The sequence below is a fragment of the Lolium rigidum genome, chromosome 2 (genome assembly GCF_022539505.1).
Source record: "Lolium rigidum isolate FL_2022 chromosome 2, APGP_CSIRO_Lrig_0.1, whole genome shotgun sequence".
Classification (NCBI taxonomy): domain Eukaryota; kingdom Viridiplantae; phylum Streptophyta; class Magnoliopsida; order Poales; family Poaceae; genus Lolium; species Lolium rigidum.
Genome location: NC_061509.1, coordinates 43,737,473 through 43,761,452, shown reverse-complemented (window position 1 = coordinate 43,761,452; position 23,980 = coordinate 43,737,473). Strand labels below are relative to the sequence as shown.

The 23,980-nt window shown below is 47.3% G+C and overlaps 1 protein-coding gene, 2 long non-coding RNA genes and 1 pseudogene across 3 annotated transcripts; all 4 read left to right on the top strand.

The window, feature by feature from the left end:
- The first annotated feature begins 4,127 nt into the window (after positions 1–4,127).
- On the top strand, positions 4,128–5,673 carry LOC124689625 (annotated as a pseudogene).
- Positions 5,674–12,888: 7,215 nt separating this feature from the next.
- Positions 12,889–14,348, top strand: LOC124689623 (putative disease resistance protein RGA3). The gene has a single exon (XM_047223123.1). It carries the CDS (start codon positions 12,975–12,977, stop codon positions 14,346–14,348), a length of 1,374 nt encoding a protein of 457 aa, XP_047079079.1. The 5' UTR covers positions 12,889–12,974.
- Positions 14,349–16,687: 2,339 nt separating this feature from the next.
- On the top strand, positions 16,688–17,637 carry LOC124686335. Its single transcript, XR_006997789.1, has 3 exons — positions 16,688–16,792; positions 17,216–17,269; positions 17,604–17,637. It is a non-coding gene; the product is annotated as an uncharacterized LOC124686335 (long non-coding RNA).
- Positions 17,638–17,640: 3 nt separating this feature from the next.
- On the top strand, positions 17,641–21,106 carry LOC124686334. The gene is made up of 6 exons (XR_006997788.1): positions 17,641–17,712; positions 17,791–17,938; positions 18,111–18,195; positions 19,300–19,365; positions 19,509–19,652; positions 20,988–21,106. It is a non-coding gene; the product is annotated as an uncharacterized LOC124686334 (long non-coding RNA).
- The last annotated feature ends 2,874 nt before the right edge of the window (positions 21,107–23,980 follow it).

Below are 23,980 nucleotides of genomic sequence, written 5' to 3'. Positions count from 1 at the left end.
TTGGCTGCATATTGATTTGCACCAAAAGGTACAAAAGGTTTCATCACGTCCTGGACAGCTGCGAGGTCCAACAGCTTTCGGCGGTTTGCACAAAAATAACCCAAAAGTGAAAGAAAAGCACAGACTGACCCTCCGGCGAAACTATTTCTCCCATCTAACCCTTTTGTGTGGCGCCTATGCGAGGGGAGCCACACTGCACTGTGTGGCGCCCATGAGTTGGGCGCCACACATCTTGCCTGCGTGGTGTGCATGAGCGTGCGTGGCCTACAGCTGCCAACGTGGAAGCATGTGTGGCGCCCATGGCAAGGGCGCCACACTACTCTTTATTAATAAACGTTGTCTAGAGTTGACAGAACATAGTGATAGCTTAGTTGGGTGAACCCTTTGGTGCAAACCTCTAGGTCTTGAGTTCAAACCCCCAAACCACTTGATTTTATTTTTTCTTTTTAAAATTATGCTAGACATTAGTTCTGTCAGACATTTCATGCATGCATGGACTAAACAGATTAATTTGTAGAGAAAATGGTATGGGCCAGATACTCAAACCATTGATTTGCTTGTTTTGGTCTTGATTCTGCAGCATATCACAGTCCTTGTCATCTGCAAAAGGGAAACAAAATACATGATTGTTTTTAAAAAAAGACACTGCTAGGGTATATCTATCAGTACAATATTTACTATTGCTGTTGTTGAGAAAATTAAATAAGCATGCCTGGCTCATCCCCCGCTAATTTTAAAAAGAAAACACAACTATGATTAGAGCAACCCAAAAACTAATAACAATGGTTTAGTTTGCGTTTGTTTCTCTAATAAATAGATCGGCCACGCTATGTACATGTGTATCCATTAAAACAAATAGGAGGCAGTATGTCTTATTTTCAACTCCTACAATGATTTAAAAAAATGATAAAAAGTTTTAAAAATAATACGGAGCTGGGTTCTATATTTTAGAACATACTACAATGTCTAGCATAATTTTAAAAAGAAAAAATAAAATCAAGGGGTTTGGGGGTTTGAACTCAAGACCTATAGGTTTGCACCAAAGGGTTCATCCAACTAAGCTACCACTATGTTCTGTCAGCTCTAGAGAACGTTTGTTAATAAAGAGTAGTGTGGCGCCCTTGCCATGGGCGCCACACATGTTTCCACGTTGGCAGCTGTAGGCCACGCACGCTCATGCACGCCACGCAGGCAAGATGTGTGGCGCCCATCTCATAGGCGCCACACAGTGCAGTGTGGCTCCCCTCGCATAGGCGCCACACAAAAGGGTTAGATGGGTAAAATAGTTTCGCCGGAGGGTCAGTCTGTGCTTTTCTTTCACTTTTGGGTTATTTTTGTGCAAATCGCCACAACTTTCGGGTTGGAAACACGCGTCTTACACACGGACCCTGAGGGATCATTTGCGTATCCGGGGTTGAAAATTGCGTCGGTCCCTGCGTAAAGTGTCCGTTCGCGTCTGGCAGACGTTTCGTCGGGCCCACATGACAACGACTCTGGCTTGATGCGTCTTCTCAGGCGCGCCAGCGACTGACGCCGAGGCATCGCCGTGGAGTGTCCCTCGCTGCTGCATAGCACGCAAAGTGGCTCATACGTGCACTCAGATTGAAAGTGTCCACCCCTTCCACATTTGAAACACTCGCCGCCGACGAGGGCCCATGTCCGCTGCGTACCGGCCTTAGCCTTGCCCTTTGGCTACGACGGCCCTGTCGCGCCCGCCGGCTTGTTGCTGCGGTTTCCTCTGCAACTGGCGTTGCCCTTGGTCTCCCTGGCCGCCCGCAGCCATGTGCTCCTCCTGCGCCGTCCCGCCATCCTCTAGCCGGTAGCGGTCCCGCTGCTCTTCCCCCCATCTCCGCTACTCGCGCCACCGTGGCGGCAGCGATCTCCACTCATCCCAGCCGCGCGGGCCGAGGTCTTTGACATAGCGGTAGCCACCTGCACCTCCCTCCGGCCGGCCACCACCACCAAGTCTCCATCCGCCCTCGCGCCCCGCCTCCTCTGATCGCCTACTGTAGCCTTCCCCGCCGCGGTTGTCACCACCCTCCGTCGCAAACCGGCGCTTACGCCCGTCATCGTATCCCGCCATCACAACCTCAGCAAAGGACCTCCCCAGCGGCGACGGCTCGCTCAAGGGGCGAAGAAGTCGGTGCGGCGGCGCGGACGGGTCGGACAAACGCTGTCTCACCTCACTCTGCCTTCGCTCTAAACCCTAACTTTGGATCGGTAGAGCCCGCAGGCATCCAAAGCCATAAGAAGCGTCAGCGTCGGGCTGGACCGACCGGCCCAACAGCCACCCTTGCCGATGCAGGCCGAGAGCCAGGCCCAGACTCGACCACCAAAGTTGCCGCCTGGGCGGGCCCTAGACACGGCCCAGCACGACCCTCCCCCATAGCCAGAGGCCCAGGCCCAAGACCACGATCCGCCTCCTGGGAGACCGGCTCCTCCGTCGGTCACAGCGCCGCCTCCGGCCGCTCAGTCGACGCCTCCTGCAGCTCAGCCGACGGCATCAACCGCGAAGCCTCCGCCGCCACCATCTGCCGAGCGGGAGACGCCACCGTCGACCGCGGGGACCACGAGTCACCCAGCCGCGCGAATCGCGGCGCCGTCGCACCCCCAAAGCTGGATCCCCTACCTCCAGGCGCAAAGGCCGAGCGTCGCCGGCGCCGGAGGAAGCCCCCAAGCTCCTCCGCGCGCTGGACAAAACCGTCAAGGGTCACCGCCGGCGGACGTCTCCGCGTGCTCCCAGCTCCAGATCCGACCCATTCGGCGCCTCCTCCACCACTGGGTCCTCCTCCTCTTCCGAAACTCAGTCCTCCACGAGCGGCGCCTCCGTCCAGAATCTACCGCGACACATCCCCTCCCCCGGGGACGGCACCGACAGAAGCTCCCCACCGCCTGTCGCCAATCTCACCGCCGGTCGCGTCGGCCGAAGGGGTTCAAAATTTGAGTCGCCCCTGGTCGCCCTGCTCCTCCCGTACGGACATTGATTCAGCCTTGTGCTGCTAAAAACATTCCGCCTTGTACGGACATCAATTCCGTTTTTTGTAACTTGCCGCTGATTACCAACAATGGCGTAGATGACAGCGGTTGACTGCTTTGGTTGGACCAGATTTCACACAGGCTGCTCCAGCCGTTGCCCCTCCATTCAGTAAGTTGGCTCTATTTTTTCCAGAGAGGCAAGCTTGCCATGTGGAGCCCGAACTCTGCCAACACGAGGACGCATTCATACCTCCTCACCCGCTTGCATCTCTTTCCTCTGCTTCCGGAATCCTCAAAGGAGAGGCGCTCGCCCCCTCCCCCTTTTTCTCCGTCCAAATCTCTCTGGTACACCACGAGCAGGCGCAACTCAATCTGCCTCGCAATACTCCAGACAAGGTAATTACCAGATCACTGAAAAGTGCACCTCCCTTGTTCTGGGCTGGCTATGCGTCAAGCTGACTGCAGATCATTTTTTCTCCATAGGCATGTCGGACGTCGGCAGCGATCCAGGATCCAGAGGCAGCAAGCATGGCGCCCAGTCAGAGCCACCAGAGGACGATGGCAACGGCGACGGTCGGCCGACTGAACGCGCGCCCCAGTGTCAAGCATGTAGTTGAGGTACTAGAAGGGCTCAACGACTTCAAGAAATGGCTTCTCAACGAAACTGGATTCGGCGGGCTGCTGAAACTGCACATGTTGCTCCGACAAGCCTGTGGTCTAGGACGCCGCTCCGACATGTACCGCGAGTCCGGCTCCTCCCATTGACGTCCCCGTCCCATATCCCATCTTCCCCTCTTCCGTCACAGCATTGAACAATGCGGGGCCCAGCTATCTGCCGTACGCTCACTTAAGGTATCTTTGATTTTCTGGTCGACGTACACCTGCATTTGTCGTCCCTCTCGGCAATCTCGGAGCAAGATTCGTTGGTCCAGATGTCCGGTGCATCTCAACCCGGGAGCCAAAACTCCATCCCCGAAAATTATTGCATATATACTGTAGTACTGTACAAATTGCTGCATTAATCAGTCGAACTGCTCCCAATTCTCCAGCTTTCCTCCTCCACTCTCGATTCTTCCTGCCACAACCACCTCAAAAGATCACAAAAAAGTGTAGTTTTGTATCTAGAAGATCTGCGTCGGCAGCAGGCATCCATGGCTACTACCAGAGATGAGGCGCAGCAGCAACCCCTACACATGCTCTTCCTCCCGTACTTCGCTCTGGGACACCTCATTCCGGTCACCGACATGGCCGGCCTATTCGCTGCGCGCGGCGCCAGTGCACCATCCTCGCCCACGCTCGTCAACGCCGACATCATCCGTCCGGCCGTCGACCGCGCCAACGCCGCCAATCTCCACGGCGCAATCGTCATCTCCATCCTGCCTTTCCCCGACGTCGGTCTCCCACCGGGCATGGAGAACCTCAAGTCCGTCACCCCATCCCACGGAGCAGAGTACCATGTCAAGTTCGTCCAGGCCACGCAGCTTCTCCGCGAGCCCTTCGACGGGTTCCCGGCCACCACCCGCCCCGTGTGGACGCGGTCGTGTCCGACGGCTTCTTCGCCTGGTCCACGGACTCCGCCGCGGCGCACGGCGTCCCGCGGCTCGTCTTACTCGGCGGCAGCGTGTTCGCCCGGTCGTGCGGCGAGAGCATGTCTGCGCAACAACCCGCCGCGAGACGGCGAATTGCCCCGACGATCCCGAAGCCCTGGTTTTGTTGCCGGGGCTGCCGCACCGTGTGGAGCCGAGGCGGAGCCGGATGCTGGACCCCGGGACGCGGCCGGCCGGAGTGGGCGTTCTACCGAGCGGCAACGCCGCCGACCGGAGGTGCTTCGGCGAAGTGTTCAACGGCTTCCATGAGCCGGAGCCCGATTACGTGGATCACTTCCACGCGACGCTCGGCCGCCGCGCGCGGCTCGTCGGGCCGGTCGCGCTAGCCACCGAGGACATGGCTCTGCGAGAGGCGGAGGTAGTACTTCCAACGCGTACTCGCCCGACGTGGCGGCTGAATGCTTGCGGTGGCTAAACACGAAGCCGGCCGGCTCGGTGGTGTACGTCTCCTTCGGCACGCTCACCGGCTTCTCCCTTGCTCGAGCATCGCGAGATCGCCCGTGGCCTCGACCTCTCCGGCAAGAACTTCGTATGGGTGCTCGAGTGGCAGCGACGACGACCGGTCGGAGTGGATGCCCGAAGGCTTCGCCGAGCTGACCGGCAACAACGACCGCGGCTTTCTCATACAAGGGTGGGCGCCGCGAGACGCTCATCCCGAGCCAGCCGGCGGCCAGGTGGTTTCCTGACGCACTCGCGGGTGGAACTCGGTGCCTGGAGGCCGTGAGCGCCGGCGTGCGCGATGGTGACATGGCCGCGGTACGCCGACCAGTTCTACAACGAGAAGCTCGTCGTGGACGTGCTCAAAGTTGGCGTCGGCGTCGGCGCCAAGGACTATGCGTCGTCTATGGAGACCCATGAGGTGATCTCCGGCGAGGTGATCGCTGGATCCATCACCGCATTGATGGGAGGTAGTTTGGAGAGCGACAACATACGGAAGAAGGCTGAGGAGCTCCGTGTGAAGGCAAGGACCGCGGTGGAGACAGGTGGAGGTTCCTACAATGATGTTGGGCGGCTGATGGACGAGTTGATGGCTGGTCGGAGTGCTGTCAAAGTGGGAGAAGAGATGATTCAGGCAGTCAATGGATTTTGATACGAGTTGTTGGCTACTTTGCAGATAATTTGGCTTTGTGCGTCATATATATGAACAGGCCAGGTTTGAATTCTTGCGGCTTGTATCGCCTCCACGTGAACTTCAAAGTTTAATTCATATAAGAAGCGTTTGGTATTCATATTTGGTCCTAGAATCCTGAAATTTATTTGGAATTACATAGGTGGGTTATTTGGTTGCCACAGAATTGGACCGTCATTTCATAGAAAATCCAGCAAAATAATGTCATGGGTAAACACGATTCCGAGCTGAGACCTGTCATTTGCGTTTCTCTATGGAAGCCATTTACAAATTTAATATTAAATTCTAATGTCATTTGCAATTCCTGTGGCAACCAAACAAGTATTCAATACTGGAATTGCAATGTAAATAAAATGAATATATGTATCACTAGTAGGAAAAGCCTCATCAGTGACGCACCAAAAATGAATTCTGTGGCGCATGGGAGGTGCGCCACAGAAACGTCGTCACAAAAATAAGGTTGTTTCTGTGGCGCACCTTCCCGTGCGCCACAGAATTAAGGTTTCTGTGGCGCACGTGTTCCTAGGTGCGCCACAGAAAAGAGTGCGCCACAGAATTGGTTTTCAGTGCGCCACAGAAATTGCTTGTTTTATACTCGATTTTGTGCTGCCTGCTATACACATGCAGTTTATATACAGAGATACAGGTTATATACAGCAACATTCAGATATAATATAAATATCATGTACATTGCACAGATATAACATAGACATCATCATCACATTACTTAGAGCCCGATCGAGATACATATATAGTGGCAATTAAGTGTCAAATGTTTTGCATACAACTCTTAATTCATACAAATTTCACAATTTCGAGATACAAAGTAGTCTTCATCCGGTTCCTCCTTTGCTCCCTCATCTCTACCCACCAGGCTCGATCCGGTTCCTCCTTTGCTCCCTCATCTCTACCCACCGAGACTCGCTTGCATCGGGGTCTTCATATCCGGTTCGTACTATGATGAAAATGGAAGAAAGTGAGACCAACAAGTCCGATGCACAAGAGAAATGGAATAAATGCCTCATACATTGTTGGTCAACACAAATATTAACATTTAGGGATGGCGTAAGCGAGACCAAGTCCGATGCACAAGAGATTCATATTTGTGCTATCTTACCAGACTCACTTACGCCACCCCCAAGTGTACGGGGACCAAACATTTTAATCATCGGCATTTTGAAAATCTCAAAGCAAATGGAATGACAAAATGGAATAAATGCCTCATACATTATTGGTCAACACAAATACTATGGTCAGAAACCATAGTTGCAGTATACACCGCAGTATACTTTGCAGAAGGGCCCCCTTTCCCCGGCCGCCGTTTCATGAACGGGTCCTTAACGACACAACAACGCTGATCTGCCTCTCCGGCGCAGAACCACGGCAGTCCCAGCCGCCTCCGTTGTGGCCGCGTCTTCTGCGCTCTTCTGCATGGCCGGACCACGATTGGACTCACCGGGGGAATAATGATAATCGCCATCAACACTATCGCCAGACTCCACAGGAGCATAGCAGTTTGCAGCAGATGCCACTTTTCTTCCCTCGCCGTGCAGTGAACGAGTCTTTGATGCAAAGACCGTCGCCGGCCTGCACGAGAGGCCGGCACGGTCTTTGCATCAAGGACTCGTTCACTCGGACGGCGAGAAGAAAAGCGGCATCTGCTGCAAAGTACTCTACACCGTGGACTCGACGATAGTGGTGATGGCGATTATCGCATTTCCCCGGTGAGTCCAATCGTGGTCCGGCCATGGAGAAAAGCGCGAGCCCACTAGACACGGCCACAAGGGAGACGGCTGGGACTGGCGTGGTTCTGCGCCGAAGAGACATGTCGGCGTTGTTGTCTCGTCAAAGACTCGTTCACGGAACGGTGGCCGGGGAAAGGGGGGCCCGTCTACAAAGTATATTGCAGCGTATATGTGACCAAACATTCTAATCATCGGCACTAAAATGGAAGAAAGAGCCAAGTGGTATCTCAACTAGATATCATATGCCTCATACTTTTTTGGTCGAAAGAAATATTAACATTCGGGGATGGGGTCGGCGAGGCCGGGTAGGATGCACAAGAGATTGATATTTGTGCCATCGCACCGGGCTCGGTGGCCCCACCCCAGAGTGTACAAGTGACCAAACAATTTAATCATCGGCACTAGAATGGAAGAAAGGCCAATGCAATTAAGAAGTAGCTAGTATGAACTAAATGGAATGCCTCATACTTTGTTGGTCGAAACAAATATGAACATCCCGGGATGGCGTTAGTGAGACCAGGTAGGATGCACAAGAGATTGATATTTGTGCCATCACACCGGGCTCACTAGCGACACCCGGAGTGTACGAGTGATCAACCAACCATCTAATCATCGACAAGTACAAAAACACCACCAAACCAGCAACCATGGTGACATAAGTCAAGATGCTCAAACACACATAGCATGCATGGAGCGAGATGCTCCAAAGGGATTATTCATCACTTGGTATATAGACCAAGTGATGCTGGCAAGAGAGGCCAATCAAGAACCAGTAAATCCAGTAAGTGATAGATATGCCTAAACAAGCAACAACACATAGCATATCTCAGCTAACCAGATGAGACAAGTCTTGGTAGACAACTGAATCACCTAGCACCACCTAGCCTTTTAAAATCATCAGAAACAGTCATTTTTCTTCAAAGGATACCACAGTGGCATTCATTTACATGATCCCCTACTGTGGATATCTCTATTTTTATCAAAGCCAACAAGAAATAGAAATTTATCATTACTCAGTTGAGTTCAAAACACCACCAAACCAGCAACCATGGTGACATAAGTCAAGATGCTCAAACACACATAGCATGCATGGAGCGAGATGCTCCAAAGGGATTATTCATCACTTGGTATATAGACCAAGTGATGCGGCATAAGAGAGGCCAATCAAGAACCGAGTAAATCCAGTAAGTGATAGATATGCCTAAACAAGCAACAACACATAGCATATCCCAGCTAACCAGATGAGACAAGTCTTGGTAGCCAACTTAATCACCTAGCACCACCTAGCTTTTTAAAACCATCAGAAACAGTCATTTTTCTTCAAAGGATACCACAGTGGAATTCATTTACATGATCCCCTATTGTGAATATCTCTATTTTAGTATACCATCATAAGCATTCCATTTAAATCACACAATCCATCAAGTAAATCTTCACAAGGATACCACAGTAGCATCAAGTAAATCTTCACAAGGATACCACAGTAGCATAGTAGCATACCATAAGCTCACAAGAATCCATCATTTCTTCACAAGGATACCACAGTAGCATACCATAGTAGCATTTAATGCATTTAAATGAACCAGTAGCATCAAAACCAACCAAATGTCCAACTAGCAAGCAATACCAAGTGAGCAAGTCTTCATTACCTTGTACAGGTTCAGACATGGATTTATTTCCAACAAAGGATGGAAATCAAATTAACATCATTGAATTAAATTGAATCATTACCATCACATGGTTCATCAATAACAATTAGGGGCAATGCATCCAGAGCAACAGCAGCAATGAATCCAGAGCAACAGCAGCAATGCATCCAGAACCACTACTGAGGTACATCAACCATGAGCAATGAGCCAGTAAGTAAATCACTAGCACATGATGATCATTTGACCATTTAGAGCATGGACACACAAGCAATAGCAACAGTATAGTTCACCGGGAATGGTGAGAAGTCGCAAGAGCATGCATCTAGTTGCGACAACAATGACAACAAGCTAGGATAGATAGATCAACAGACAACGGCAGCCGAGTACATCAACGACAACAGCAGCACAACCAGAGCATGCATCTAGCTGCAGCAACAATGACATCAAGCTAGGATAGATAGATAGATTGCATCCAGTAGCACATCAACAGCAACAGCAGCTAGCATAGCAACAGCAACGAGCAGCAGCACAACCAGAGCAGCACACGAGCATTTCGTCGAGCACTTTGTGCTCGCGCGGGAGAGGAAGAGGGAGGGGAGGGGAGGGGAGAGAGTTCACCGACGACAGGGGTAGTGGAGGAGGAGGTTGACGACGACGGCAGCGGTGGAGGAGGAGGAGGACGCGGCGGCTCCTCCACCTTCACGCCACGGCGGCCCCTCCTCGCCGTAGCGGCAGCTTGTGCTGCAGGTGGCGGGGATGGAGGACCGTGGCGGCATGCGGCCCTCGCGGAGGAAGGCGGCGGCGACGGCGATGGCGACGACCATGGCGGCGCGCGGCGGATCGGAGGAGAGGGGAGAGGGGAGGGGAGAGGGGAGAGGGGAGAGGGGAGAGGTGAACAGGCGTGGGGGAGGGCACGGGCGATGATATAACTTACCTTAGTTCTGTGGCGCACCCGAACAAGTGAGCCACAGAATCAACTACTTCTGTGGCGCACCGAAGCACGTGCGCCACAGAAAGAGTTATTTCTGTGGCGCAGCAAGCTATGTGCGCCACAGAAATACCTACACTAATAATTGGTGGTGGCAGGATGTGGGCCCCATATAATTTCTGTGGCGCATTGTTCAGTAGTGCGCCACAAAATTAAGCTATTTCTGTGGCGCACCTAGCATGGTGCGCCACAAAATAACATTCTGTGGCGCATTTTTAGTGGTGCGCCACAGAACTAAGCTCAGCCTATAAGGGTTTTCCTACTAGTGTATTCATTTCAAAATGCTACAAACGAAATGAAAGCCTGACTTCGAAACGACTTCTAAGTATCCTTTATTATCCCAAAAATACTTCACGTTTTGGAAAAACCAGCGTAAAGGCCGAATCAGAAATCTTCCTCACTTACGAAGCCGAGTTTTTGTCCATCAGGTTCTTGAACTCCTCCTCCACCTGCAGAGCTGAAAGATTTCCGTCACTGCATTGGAAGCAGACAGTTGCGTTTCCTCCTGCGAAGCCTCACAACAGAAGAACCCTTGTTGGTTGCCCCAAAGCCAACCTAGAATGGATTGGGTGCGCGATTGAATGGCTATGCCGTGCGATCCGCTTGGACATGACCTTGCTTGTCGTAGTTGTACCATGTTATGTGAGTAGCATCCGAGGCGGGGAGGGGCGCCCCACTCTCTCCCGCACCTACAGCTGCATTGCCAACGTAGGCAGACGCCAGCCCTTGTGGCGCCCGAGCTTGTCATGGGGGGCGAGAGCCCGCTCCTCGACCAGGGTCGCGCCCACGCAGACGTGGAGGAGGAGGGGGAGGGGCGGGAGCCGGGCCTCCTGCATGTTGCGGCCACTATTCTAGCACCAAGAAGCAGCACCGCCCTCTCACGGTCACGGTCGAAGTCGTAGTGGCAGTCACGCTGGTGTTGTTGTCGACGTTGTTCTTCCTACTTCCGATGTAACTTCTGGCCCAGTTCCTGCTCGCGCCCCTAAGATAAATCTCCCTCCACCTCATCGTACGAATGCTTGGCCCTGGCGTACCGGTCCCGGTCCATGGTAACCAGTCGACCTCGAGGCTCGCAGAAGGAGGGGGAGAGGGAGAGGACGAGATGCTTAACCCTAGCAAAATGCTTCTGAATGTCATGTATCAGCGCATGAAACCCTAGATCAAAATTTAGGGTTCCAGCGAGGAGCCAAAACCACTTAAGAGGAGGCGGCGGGGTAGAATCGTGAAACTGGGCCGCAAGCGGGGGAGAAGCGATCGTGGACCTTCCACTTTTCCCCTGGGACGCGTGGCACCCATCGACGGAGGAACCCGTCCGCATGGGTTGGGAGGCGCTAGCGGCTCACCCCAACTGGGCCGCATAGGCCTGGCCTGGCCCACCAACGTCCAGGCCACCCACCGCAGAGGCAAACCCTAGCTCCCCGAGCGGAGACGTGGACGGCGGTAGAGGGACAGACAGAGAGTCCATCAGCAGCGAGCATGGAGGTTGCGGGGCCGCCACGCCACCCCCTGGTGGCTGTCGTGGCGCCGCAGAGACCAGCTCCCTGTCGGTGACCTGAGCTGGATTTGCCGGAGATCTTGGCTGAGACAGAAGTGCAGTGAGGGAAAATCCATGGCCGCGGGCATCACCAGCCACGTCGCGCAAGGATGGGGAGCACGAGGGAGCCGGCACCCAGCGATGGCGTACGCAGCAGCAAGGGCGACTGGGGTTGCGGCCAGGCCCACTCCAGAAAGCTCCCGAAGCGGACCGAAGCAAGGACCGAGTGGGGGGGGGGGGAGACTGGGACCTCGCCACCCTCGGCGGAGACGTCAGAATCGGAGCCAGATCAAGGAGATGGAAGGAGGGAGCTCCGCCTCGAGGCGCGCCCGAAGCGCCTGCAAGCGAGCCTTTGAATGGCGAGAGACGGTGGTGACCCAGTCGCCACCCGTGGCGTCTGAGCCAGACGCGAGGTGTTGCGTGAGACACATCTCCCCACTGCTAGCTTGAGGAAGACTTAGGTAGGATCAGGTTTTTGATAGGATCTATGAGAACAATTTTTTTGCAAAGACAAATCATATTAAAAAATTCTGAATAAATAATCACAACACACACCTATGTTATATATGCAACGTAAAATATTTGTAACTTCAAATTTGCAACTTCACACTATTCACACTCAGATTTATATTTTTTTGTCTCTCTAAATGTATGTAAAATTTGAAGTTGGGCCCAGAGCTTCAGTCATGGTTCTCCTGCAGAACCGGGACTAAAGACCTCATTAGTCGTGGTCGCGGTTTGAAATATTTGGAGACTATGGGGTGGTATGAAAGCCCTCTTTTTAACTAGTGTAAGCTGAAATTTCTTGGAGTTGTTGATACAATCTATATGCATGTTGTTTATTATTTTCAGATTTTTGTGCATGTTCAAAGTATTTTTCTTCTAGGTTGATCCTACGATCCTACCTAACGGAGAGATCCTATGCAAGTCTCTCCCCTCCTACTTAGCTCCGCCTGCTGTTTGTCTCTGGCTGACTGATTAGTAGTAGACTAGTAGTTCTAGCATTGAACAAGGTAGAGGGTGACGTAGGATTCACGGCCCTTTGCGCACAGGAAAACATATGGTGCTTGTTCACTAAGCAAACACATAGCCATCAGCAAATAATACTTTTGAAAATGCGTAGACTGGCTTGGCTGCTTGCTAGCAAGTCTTGGAAGAGTCAATGGCCCAAATTTCCATCCGCTAGGCCACAAAAATGGCAGAAGCAGAGTTTGAGAGACATCAAACTCTCCCAACTCAGTAGCTAGTTACAGATGGAGATTTTCCTTCCAGCGGTGCTGGGCGAACTCGCAACAAGATCCGTGAGTTTCGTCATCAACAAATACTCCAAGCTGCCGGTGCAGGCTATGGAGATTAACCTGGAGAGGATTCTACTCCGAGCGCAGGTCATCGTCGAGGAGGCCGAGGGGCGGCACATCACAAACCAAGGGATGCTTCGGCAGCTGAGGATGCTCAGGGATGCAATTTACCAAGGCTTCTACGTGCTCGACACACTCCGATACAGAGCTTTTCAAGAAGATGGCACTGGACATAATAAGGTTCGGAATTACTCTTGGGCTCTGTCCAAATTCAGCTCTGCAAAACGTCTCTGTCTATCTAGCAGCAGCAGCAGCACAAGAGCTTCACAAGAACTTGTAGCTGAAAATGTCCTTGACAATTTGAGAACCATGATTCTTGATGCCAGTGAGTCGGTCATGTTTTTGACATCATATCCTCGCCTGGGCCGCCAGCCTTACAACATGCATATCTTGCTGGGAAATTGCATGTTTGCTCGCCAGATGGAGATGGAACTGATCATGCATTTCCTGTTGTGCACACAGCCGTGCAGTGGTAGACAAGACAGGTTTGATGTCCTCCCAATTGTTGGTCCAGCAATTTGCGGGAAGAGTACACTTGTTGCTCACGTCTGCAACGATGAAAGAGTCCGTGATCATTTCTCACAGATTGTCTTCTTTAGACACGGCACTTTCAGAGATGAAGATATTGACATTTTGACGGATCGGTGTACAATGAGACATGAGAAGCACAGGAAATTGCTAATTGTTTTTGAGGTAGTTGGGGAACTCAACGATGATTTGTGGGGAAGTCTGTATTCTCTCTCTAGAAAGTGCACTACAAGTGGTAGTAAGATTATAATCACAAGCCGATCTGACAAGATCACAAAGCTTGGGACAACACAGACTATGACTCTGAAGCATCTTCCTTATGAGGCATTCTGGTATTTCTTCAAGGTGATTACATTTGGAAGCACGGATCCTAAGATGCACCCAAGACTAGCATATTGTGCAATGGAGATATCAAAGATGATGAATGGATCTCTTATTTCCGCGAACGTCATTGGTGGCCTACTTAGAAATAATTTTAGCATCCATTATTGGTGCAAGATTCTGAAGTTCTTGAGAGAGTCTGTAGAGAAATCTATATCTACGCATGGTGAGCATCCTTGTGATCTGTTGGCCAAAAATAAATCTTGGTATTTTCGAAGACTGGGTACAACTAATGAAGATGTTTTTATATCTAGTCATTACCAAACATGTTCTTCTCAAGAGGAACTTCCGGAGATTACTGCACAGGATGTGGTTTATGGAGGCGTCAAACCTCAGGGGACATTTAAGGCCCTTGCACGGAAGTCCCCGTTACCGCCTTACCGTTGTTACATCAATATCTATGAGATTCAACAACTGCAAACTAGGCTTCTCAAGAAGAGGCGCTCTGAATAATAGAGCGGTATTAGATATTTAGATGTGCTTAATGTTGTTGATGCAAGTCTCAAATAGAGTTGTAATATTATATTACTATACTAAACTTGAACAACTTCGATTTTTCTCAGAATTTTGGATTTACTTTTATGTACCTGTCCTGTTGACACGTGTTCTTTTACGTGCTGTTATTTTTTTGTGTGCAGTTTTGATGGCGTTTTGCAGTTTCTTCGGATTTATTTCTGGGTGGTTGCTCGCATGGTGGTGGTTTATATTTAAAGCCTGGGTGAGTGTAGCACATTCTTCTTTCTGTGCCGCTGTTGCTCAACGTGGTGGGGTCATGAGCATGCGTGTGGTGGGGAGGTCGTGACACGATTACCTGATTTACTGCCATATTGTCCAGTGGGTTCCCTTTTTGTCTTCATTCTTCCTTTTCTTCCTCTCACCGTCTGGGTTGCAGGCGAGGTCGTGAGGTCCTCGGGGCTAGCGGGCGGGTGACTGGCGGCCGGTGGCGGGCGGGAGGTGACGGCGGGAGTGAGGCGACCACGACGGAGATACCCTCTGTGGTGCGGCGCTCGAGCGTGCAAGATCGGCATCTATGGCATTTCTGTCCCTCCACCCCCACCGTTCTGCCCCATGTCCAAGCCTCCTCCCCTTGATGCGGTGGTTGAGTGGAGGCGGCGAACGGCGGGAGCCCTCGCCAACCTCTTTGATGCTGCTGCTGTGGTGTCTGCGGCAGGTGGCCGGCGATGTCCCGTCGAAGAGGTCGAACAGACTGTTGCCATGGCGCAACGCAACGGCAAGCCGTGCCAGCCACGTCGTGGCCCCGAGCGGCCGCTGAAGCCGGCGGAGGGCCCGACGGTGGCCGCCGACAGAGATCATCTCGAATTGCTGGCGATCTAGGGGAAGCCGTCAAGATGAACCGTGAGTCCGTGACACCACACTCTTCTCCATCTGTATCCGCCGTGTCTCCGCCCATGTCCTCACCTCTGACCGCTCCCCTGCTCTCCCCCACGCCCCCTCCTCTTGGCGACAAGTTGTGCCGCTCCTCGACGGCTCAGTTAGCAAGCCCATCAAAGCCGTCGACAAGGGCCTAGCCGCCGACAAGGGGAGGTCCTGACTCATGAGCATCGGGAGCACCTGCGCGGGGGTGCAGTTCGTAGGCGGCAACGTCGAGCTGCGTGGTGGCTCCTTAGCCGCCGTGGGGATGCGCCGCGACGCGCGGCCACGCTCCCGAGATGGAGGCCTCGTGTGCCGCCGTGCCGGTGCGGATGCTCGCGAGCAGTCGGGGGCTGCTGGACCGGATCAGGGTCAACTTCAACGCTGCTGAGCTCCGGCTGCCGGCGCACCCACGTCTCTCCGGATTACTGTGCTCGCTCGCTCGAACAGTCTTGGCACGACCAGATGCACTCAGGCACACACAGCGGTGCGGTAGCCCTAGCGATTGCGGCGGTGACTGGCCGGAAGAGGAATAGTGACCAGCAAAAATTGCGGCTGCTACCAGCAGGAAGCTGAGCACACGAGCAGCGGCCAGCGTCGGCAGAGCAGGCTGCAGCCTGCAGGCGACCGCGACGGTAATCAGCCGCATAGCAATTAACAGATTAGCATGTACTTTTCACTTCTTCACTTTTCAGGTCATATATTGCATTGGGATTTTTTTTTTACAATGAGTACCTAGCATCCAGTACCCGGTGCCGCCATTGCTGGGGTCGATGGGAATTTGATGTGGAAATTATTGACTACTTGTGCGTGGTCGATTCTCCGCAGAAAAAACCAAATCATAACTAATTCGTCGTTTAATCTTGCCTCTGACAGTCTGACTAGGTAGTCTGGCAACATATTTTGTTGCGTCAGTTTGGAGTCGTCGGTATAATCTGGCGCTGATGGTTCCATCATTGAAGAATTTGGGCAGCTAGCCATAATTGTGGCATACTCTCTGTAGTTGGTGGATTTTGCCTTAATCAATAGCCATTTTTCATGCTATGGATCAGTAGCCAGTTTGTGGTTTCACGACCTTATGGTTGACACTTGACAATTGATTGAAATAATGTGGTAAATAGGATTTGCGTACTGCTGGGGAAACAAATAGGCAATCTAGCACATTTTATATCGCAATAACATGCCAAGTTCACCTTTTGATCATACAGTAATTCAGGTAGTTAGTTCATTGTTTATGGTTGTCCATGGGGTAGTTTTTCAAACTATCTTCTTGAACTGAATTGTGCACAACGTCCATTATAGTAACTATGCGTCAGATGGCACACTTCCAATATTCACAAGTGATCACGTGTAATTTTTCCAATCAATTTAACTAGGTATTTATGTACTGCAGGTTCTTGTGCATTTTTTTAACCGCGTCAGGCATATTTCAACAGAGAGTTATTAACCTGAAATGGCAGGCTATAATGGACATGGAGAACAAAAGAGAAGAAGCCATGTTGATTGTGTGCCCACTCTGATTATATGTATATCCATTCTCTGTCCATTCTGTGTGCCCCTTTATATTTGAACTTTGATAAATCTTTGCACCTACATCTGTATAACAACCCATTGATAATTGCTTTCAACCATATTCATACACCTAGCTTCCTTCAGGCATTTCTTTATGTACACTACTCTCACATCTAAGTATTTTGTTGACGCCGTGCAATCTAATGGATATTTGCTATGGCAAACAAATTTAAAAAGCGGAAGCCATCGAGAAAATGAAGTGCCAACTAGACCTCCTCATAAGTTGTTTAATTGATTATCTAAACCTTATTTACTAATTCTGGATAGATAAGTTAGCTATATGAAATGTGCTTCTAGATTCTCCATGTTTCAGTAATGGCACAAATTCATTTATATTATACCTAATGAGACTTTTTTGTTTGCGATGAAAACTACAGAGAGATGATAGGTAGAACCACCTCTATTCACCTTTGCACTTTCTTGAAAAGAAGGTAAGAATATCTCTTTTGTGAGGAACATTTTCAAAATTCTCCTTTTTATGCTACATAATTGCAGTGGTCAATTCACAGCCGATTGTCCGTATAAATGACTTTGTGTCTTATCCAAATCAACTTTGATTAGAAAGATATTGTCAGCATGGCTGCCTAGGATCTATCCATGTTTTGTATTTTATTTCAGTCTTTGCCACAATTAACAATAGGAAAAGGAAAGGAAAACGCATGAGAAAATCTCATTATTTTTCCTCATCTGTTCATATTCTTTGATTATTTTCTAAATTATTTTTTCACTCTGCTACAATTAATCAATATATTCTGCTTTTTCTAGCAATTCAAACAGTCTTGCTCAAAGATGTGTCAGACATCTGGGAAACACACATATCGAGAGACTACACAAATTATATAAGAAAGTTAGGTTCCTAATGGTATGCCACCAGGTATATATCACATACAATATCTTTAGTTCAGTTTCCCTTTTTTTAAATGACCACTATTCAATCATCTCACTATTACAGGGAGGAATCATGGAAGGCTATGTGTACCTAAACAAGTGCATAGAACAATTTAGGGAACTAAAGGAAGGTCTATCTACCCATTCAAATAGTTCGTCTTCTCTGCGTGACCAACCTTCATGTAGGCATGGTCGAATCTCAGGTTCTGCAGGTGAATCTGTTGACGGTAATCTATTCTGTATTGTGATACATCGATGCAACATATGCAGTGTATACTTGCCACATTACAATCTTAGAGAACGACTTGCTGCTTTACAGTAGACTTACCGCTTTCCTAGCATCTAAAAGGACTTATTCGGTATCTTACTCTTTTTTTTTGCGAGAACGGTATCTTACTCTTATGATCATAGGGTCCAATCACTAAGGCGCATGATGCTCTGAGACATAGCAAACCTAAAGATTTAAGAGGTTAGCTTTCTTTTGTTCCCATGTCTTGGCATTATTTTATAAATTATGTATAATATGAAGATTTTTCTTATCTTACTCTGATATATCTTAGAAGTTAGAACACCAAAACCTTGCGGATTCAGGAAAATGACTAGATGGTTGTCAAAACAAAGAGTATCCAAAGAGCTGAAAACAAAATGAAGTGAGTTAGCAGCTGTATCTTGGTGAAATAAGTGCAAAGCCAAACAAATATGAATGTTGTTGTTAAAGACGATATGTGATTGTCCAGAGCGGCGCAACCAGTGTCGTACTCAATGTTTTATCTAGCTCGCCAATGTGCAAGGTTCTGATGTCATTGATTTTATTATAATGGAAACATACAGTCCATTTTGCGAACATAATAAATCGATAATAGCATTGTCAAATAATAATGATAATTTTCCTAATATGGTGTTCTATATTCAAATCACCTATTGTCTCATTTCAATTACTTTGTTCAGTTATCTTTAGTCTAATTATTGTAGGCCTGGGTTGGAAGGAGCAAAAGAAAGCTAGCTAGATATAAAGAATGCCAAGAGATTGCTGGCACTCCTACATAAACTGCATCTCTCACCCTGTCGTCCTTGGAAATTATTTTGTTGTCTTATTAATCCATCCATAACATGTGTTTGTATGGTATTTAGAATTCTTTGTTTCCAACAAATTAATTCCGAAGTGTTCTCCTGACTTATGGTAAATAGAATCTGTTGCTACATGTGACTATATGAGTTATCAGTTTGAACCAAACTGGGTGTAAAAACAATTTGTTGGAAAGAAAAACATATAGACGTACACAAGTAGGCGGATATCGGGCGAGTTTTGTTTAGTCATGTATTATGCTTACTGTTCAAAATAGCAATACAACACCTGATTACTATTGAGAGTGGAAAGTGTAGTGCAGTGCTGGAAATGTACTTGGTTTTCTTATCTTTTTTTATTAGGTCTTCTTTTCTAATGGAACAAGCTATACTTTTCTTTGTAATACTTAAAATTTCATGTGCCTTAGCCCGTTATGAAAGATTGCTCTATGTTCAACAAGTACCATTATTTTGCTAATCATACGATTCATATCTTGGTCATGTACAGGTAATTCATTTATTGAAGCGATAGTTTGGTGTCCGGACCTGAAGGACATTCTACAAACATGCATATGTAATTTTTTTCACCAAGATGATGTCTCTTATCAAATTCCATGTTGGTGTTCTCCAGGGACAATAGTGAGTCTAAACATGTGAGTTCCTTGAAAACATGTGAGTTCCTTGAAAGCACTACGTTCATATCTTAGTCATGTACAGGTAATTCATTTATTGAAGCGATAGTTTGGTGTCAGGAACTGAAGGACATTCTACAAACATGCATATGTAATTTTTCCGCCAAGATGATGTCTCTTACCAAATTCCATGTTGGTGTTCTCCAGGGACAATATTGAGTCTAAACATGTGAGTTCCTTGAAAGCACTACGTTACTCTGAAGCTGAAAGTGTTGTGATATCTGCCTATGCTGATATAGAATTAATTGCCGCTTGATTTCTGTAGTATTCACCATGCATGGCTTGGTCGTTTTGTTTGAAACCTTGGAGTGACCTGATATTTACAATTTATGGTCCATCAGTTTAGGAATTAGTAATTGTTAACATTGTGTGTTCATATAAAAACATATATAAGTAGGCAGATTTGTGGAGAGATCATGGCTGCAATAGCATTTTGTTATTCTATATATGTTCCTATGGTTTAATATGTCTCCATATCTGGGCATCATGTTTGCTTTATCTAATACGGAAATAATCAAAATGCTTGAAAATGGAGATACATGTATTGCATATAGGGCTGACTTCATACTGTGCGGGATAGAGTAGTTTACCAGTAACATTGTTCCACACTGCATAGCTAAATTTGCATTTGGTCATCCTATCCTTTTTTTTTAAGAATTTGGTCATCCTATCCTAATATAGAAAAATTTCCCCATTGATCTGACAGTTGCATCACTGACCAGCTAATCTGGTTAGACTGCTACAATTTCCGGTTCGAATTACATGTGGACATTTGCAAGATGCATGAATGTTTTCATGTAAAATGAATTGCCACACAAGCCAAAATTTTATGCCATTAATTAAGTACATTCATTTTCCATTTTAAGTAGCAATCGTATGATGAGACCATAAAAGAAGAGCTAATGGAGAATATTGGGATGTAGGAGCAACCCAGAAAACACCACGCCTTGATACGATCGGCAATTATGCTTGCTCTCATAAGAACCTTTTTTTAGATGCACGTTTTTATGTCAAGTAGGATTATGTCAGCCAACCACGGTCCACACTATTGTAGGCAACTTCATGGAAATGAATGTACAAATCTATGTAAATCTACTCGATGGATGATATACTAAGAGAAGTTTGAATTATAAGTCTGGTTAATTTCATTATCAAATTTACTCGCAACACAGCCTCACATACAACTCACCTTAATATTCAGACAAATAAAGACACAACATTCCTTTTCTCTATGCGGCATGCCACCGTGTATACACCTATTTGTACAGAAACTACCTATACTGGAGGGTTGCTTCACAATAGATTCCTCTCAGGGGAAATGCAAGTATGATAGAGATAACTTGATGGCTATGCCTCTTATAGTTCGTGAAAAGATAAACCATGAACAACTTGCTATTTATGACCAGATAATATCGGCGGTAGTTAATCAAGTTGGGGTTGTATACTTTATGTCCGATCATGTGTATGCAGACAACTGATGCATTTGTTTTTCCTTTGTTTCAAGGGTGCATTTCAGCAAGACATTGCATGGGTTGTGCCATCCTTTCCTTACGCCAGCTTCGGAGCAGCTGGAGAATGTGGACTCTGCAATGAAGTTTCCAACGGTTATCTGTAGTGTCTGGCTGGCCATTGTGTTTGACCTAAATTTCATTGAAAGAATCAAGGAATGTATACATACTTGCTAATTTTCTGTTGGTTTTTTTAGCAATCGGTGGTGGTTTTATTGCTGTTGTTTCATTTATGTTGCTTGCTAATTTACTGATGAAAATCTGGAACGACGAAACGAACCTTACTAGATGGTAACCTTTTCTTCGGATTTTGTGGCCAAACAACAAATTACTTTTCACCTTACCTGTTCATTTTGCATTGGGCCTACATGAAAGCAAATTCTTGGTCATTCATTCTTGAGATGCTACTATTCTGTTCATCTGATGTAAACTGAACTGGTCATCTGCTTTGTATGGTACAACCGTGTGTGTTTTACGTGCAATTACCATACAGGTTTAGCGGTATCAGTATACGCATCTTCTTTAAGCTACGACCACCAAAGATGATTTCTGTACTCCTAGACTAGATGTGTGTACTTTATGCCAGCATACCCCTTAAACTATCTAGCTGAATCTGAATAACACAAGTATCGCTGACTTATACCCCACTACTGAAATAAAATCAAATAATATCATTATTTGCCACGCATTACTTCTACTTTTTTCCTTCCACTACACTACCCACACTACCAAAAATTACCATCAGTCCTCACCATATGGCGTGGCGTGCCGCCGCGCCTATCATTGCTAGTACCTTTATATTAACTAGCATAATGGCCATCGCAAAGGCGAGGGCATCATCTTTATTTAATTGAGAGTGTGTGCGAATTAAATCTATTGTTTGAGAGATATTCCTATTATGTGACGTGTACAATATCGTTCTTGGAACACCTAGATATTGTGTTACATAAAGTATCAAATTTTCCGGTAACATCTCTAATCATTTTCAATTTTTGGATAAAATTTTATTTTCTGGATTGAAACAGAAGGACCATATATGTGACTATATCTCATGTTTGTACATGATATTAGATTAGTACATACAATTATATTTATCATGTGACATATTGTAGTTCATATTACCCTGGAGTTTATGTAATATTGCTGGACCAATACGCGAAGTAAACATTCAGACAGTCAGTCATTGGTATTAGATGTAGAACTATGAAATTTATATATTGGAGAATGGCTAGACTTTTGTTAGTTAAACTTACAAACTGAAAATCAAATTCAAATTTCTTAATGGATGTCCCACTCTGCACCTATGACAACTAAACAATGGAAATTTTCAGTTCAGTTAATTTTCTTGAACTTGCTCTGTGTTAGCAATGAACTCCCAATTTTCAAATACATTAGATTTTAAACATAGAACACTCTCCCTAGTGCAAATGAAGTTTATTTTTTAGATAAATATTTATAAAATAATGAATAAATAATATATTTTGCACATGTTTATTCATATTAATTTTGTTGTTATCCCAGTAACACACTTATATATGGTTAGTAAAGAGCAGTTTCAGATTTTCTAGAATATCATCATTCCAACAAATAATTCTATGAAAGTTTTTAAATGTTCCTACATTTAACTTTGAAATAATATTATGCTACAGGAAAAATAAATTGTCTATTGAGACATATGGACCAAAAATTGACCAGATCATGTTTGTGTGACATCAGAAGTGATGTCACTATATGCATACATGTCACTAATAATTATTGTAGTTTGCTCAGGGCGTCGTATCTTATGAATCCGCTGGATTTGTGCATCCCTCCCTCCGAAAAATTTATGACCACCTGATCAAAATCGTAGCATTAGGCACTATCCCAAGGTAATTTTCTACCAACACGCCCGCTGCCTCCCAACTTAGTCCTGCAAATTTACAAAGGCACCCCTGCCTTCGACTGTACCAAACATCAAGACCCTAAACCCCACGTTCGTCCCTACGATCCATTGTAGTTGCCAGCTTCGATCACAAGTTCACAACGACGGTGCCCCGCAGCTACAGATGCAGGACTCGATGATAACCCTCACTTCGACGGATACATGATCCTGCCGCCCAATCTTCCGACGCGGTTTGTCATGTGGTCGTACCGCATCTTCCGGGCGAAGCGCATCTCGCTTCCAGCGACGGTGATCGCCGCCGACATATATATTTTTGGGGTCGTGTGTCAAAGACTCGATGCCTAGCTCGTCGTCGTCGCCGGTGGCTATTGGATCTGACGTGTTGAGATGATGGGTTGGGGTGATGTTTCGATGTTCCAGGGTCATTTTGCAAAATAAATGGCCTGGACTGGGGTGCTTGAGTGCAAATTTGCATAGTATTGAGCAGCAACATACGATTTTGATCGGACGGTTGAAACACTTCGACTATAGGGATGCAGAAACCTAACAGATTCATAAGATAAGATGCCTTTGTTTAGACTCAGTTTCGTATCAACTTTTGTACCCCTTTGTCTCATTTAGGATGTTTCAGTTTTGTTTAAATTTGGATATATATAAATACGATTGAAATTTAGATAAAGTTGAAACATGTTTTGTGGGACGGACTGGGTAGTTGGTTTCAGTAGACTTCTCTCTATTGTGGCATGAGGCAAGGCGTATATATCTTTTGCACATACACTTAAACTTAAATTAAATCCAGTAATAGGATATTGCACGCGGTATGTGTTAGAGTAACTTAGTTGGGTTGTATTTGGTCACGTACGTTCTGTTTAAGTATACAAAGATTAGTTTATCAGTTTAGATTGGCAGCCAATGCTAGCTGTAGATAGATTCGATCTATTCATACTCCCCGTTGTAATCTGCTAACTCTCTGTATAATGGAGACGTGAGACGTGAGGCGCCGGACAGCTTTTAGCTGAACACTACCAAACCTTCTTATTCTGAAACTTTATAATATGGACTATTTCTCGAGGACTTGCAACCCAGACTGAGTCGGTACAGTAAAAA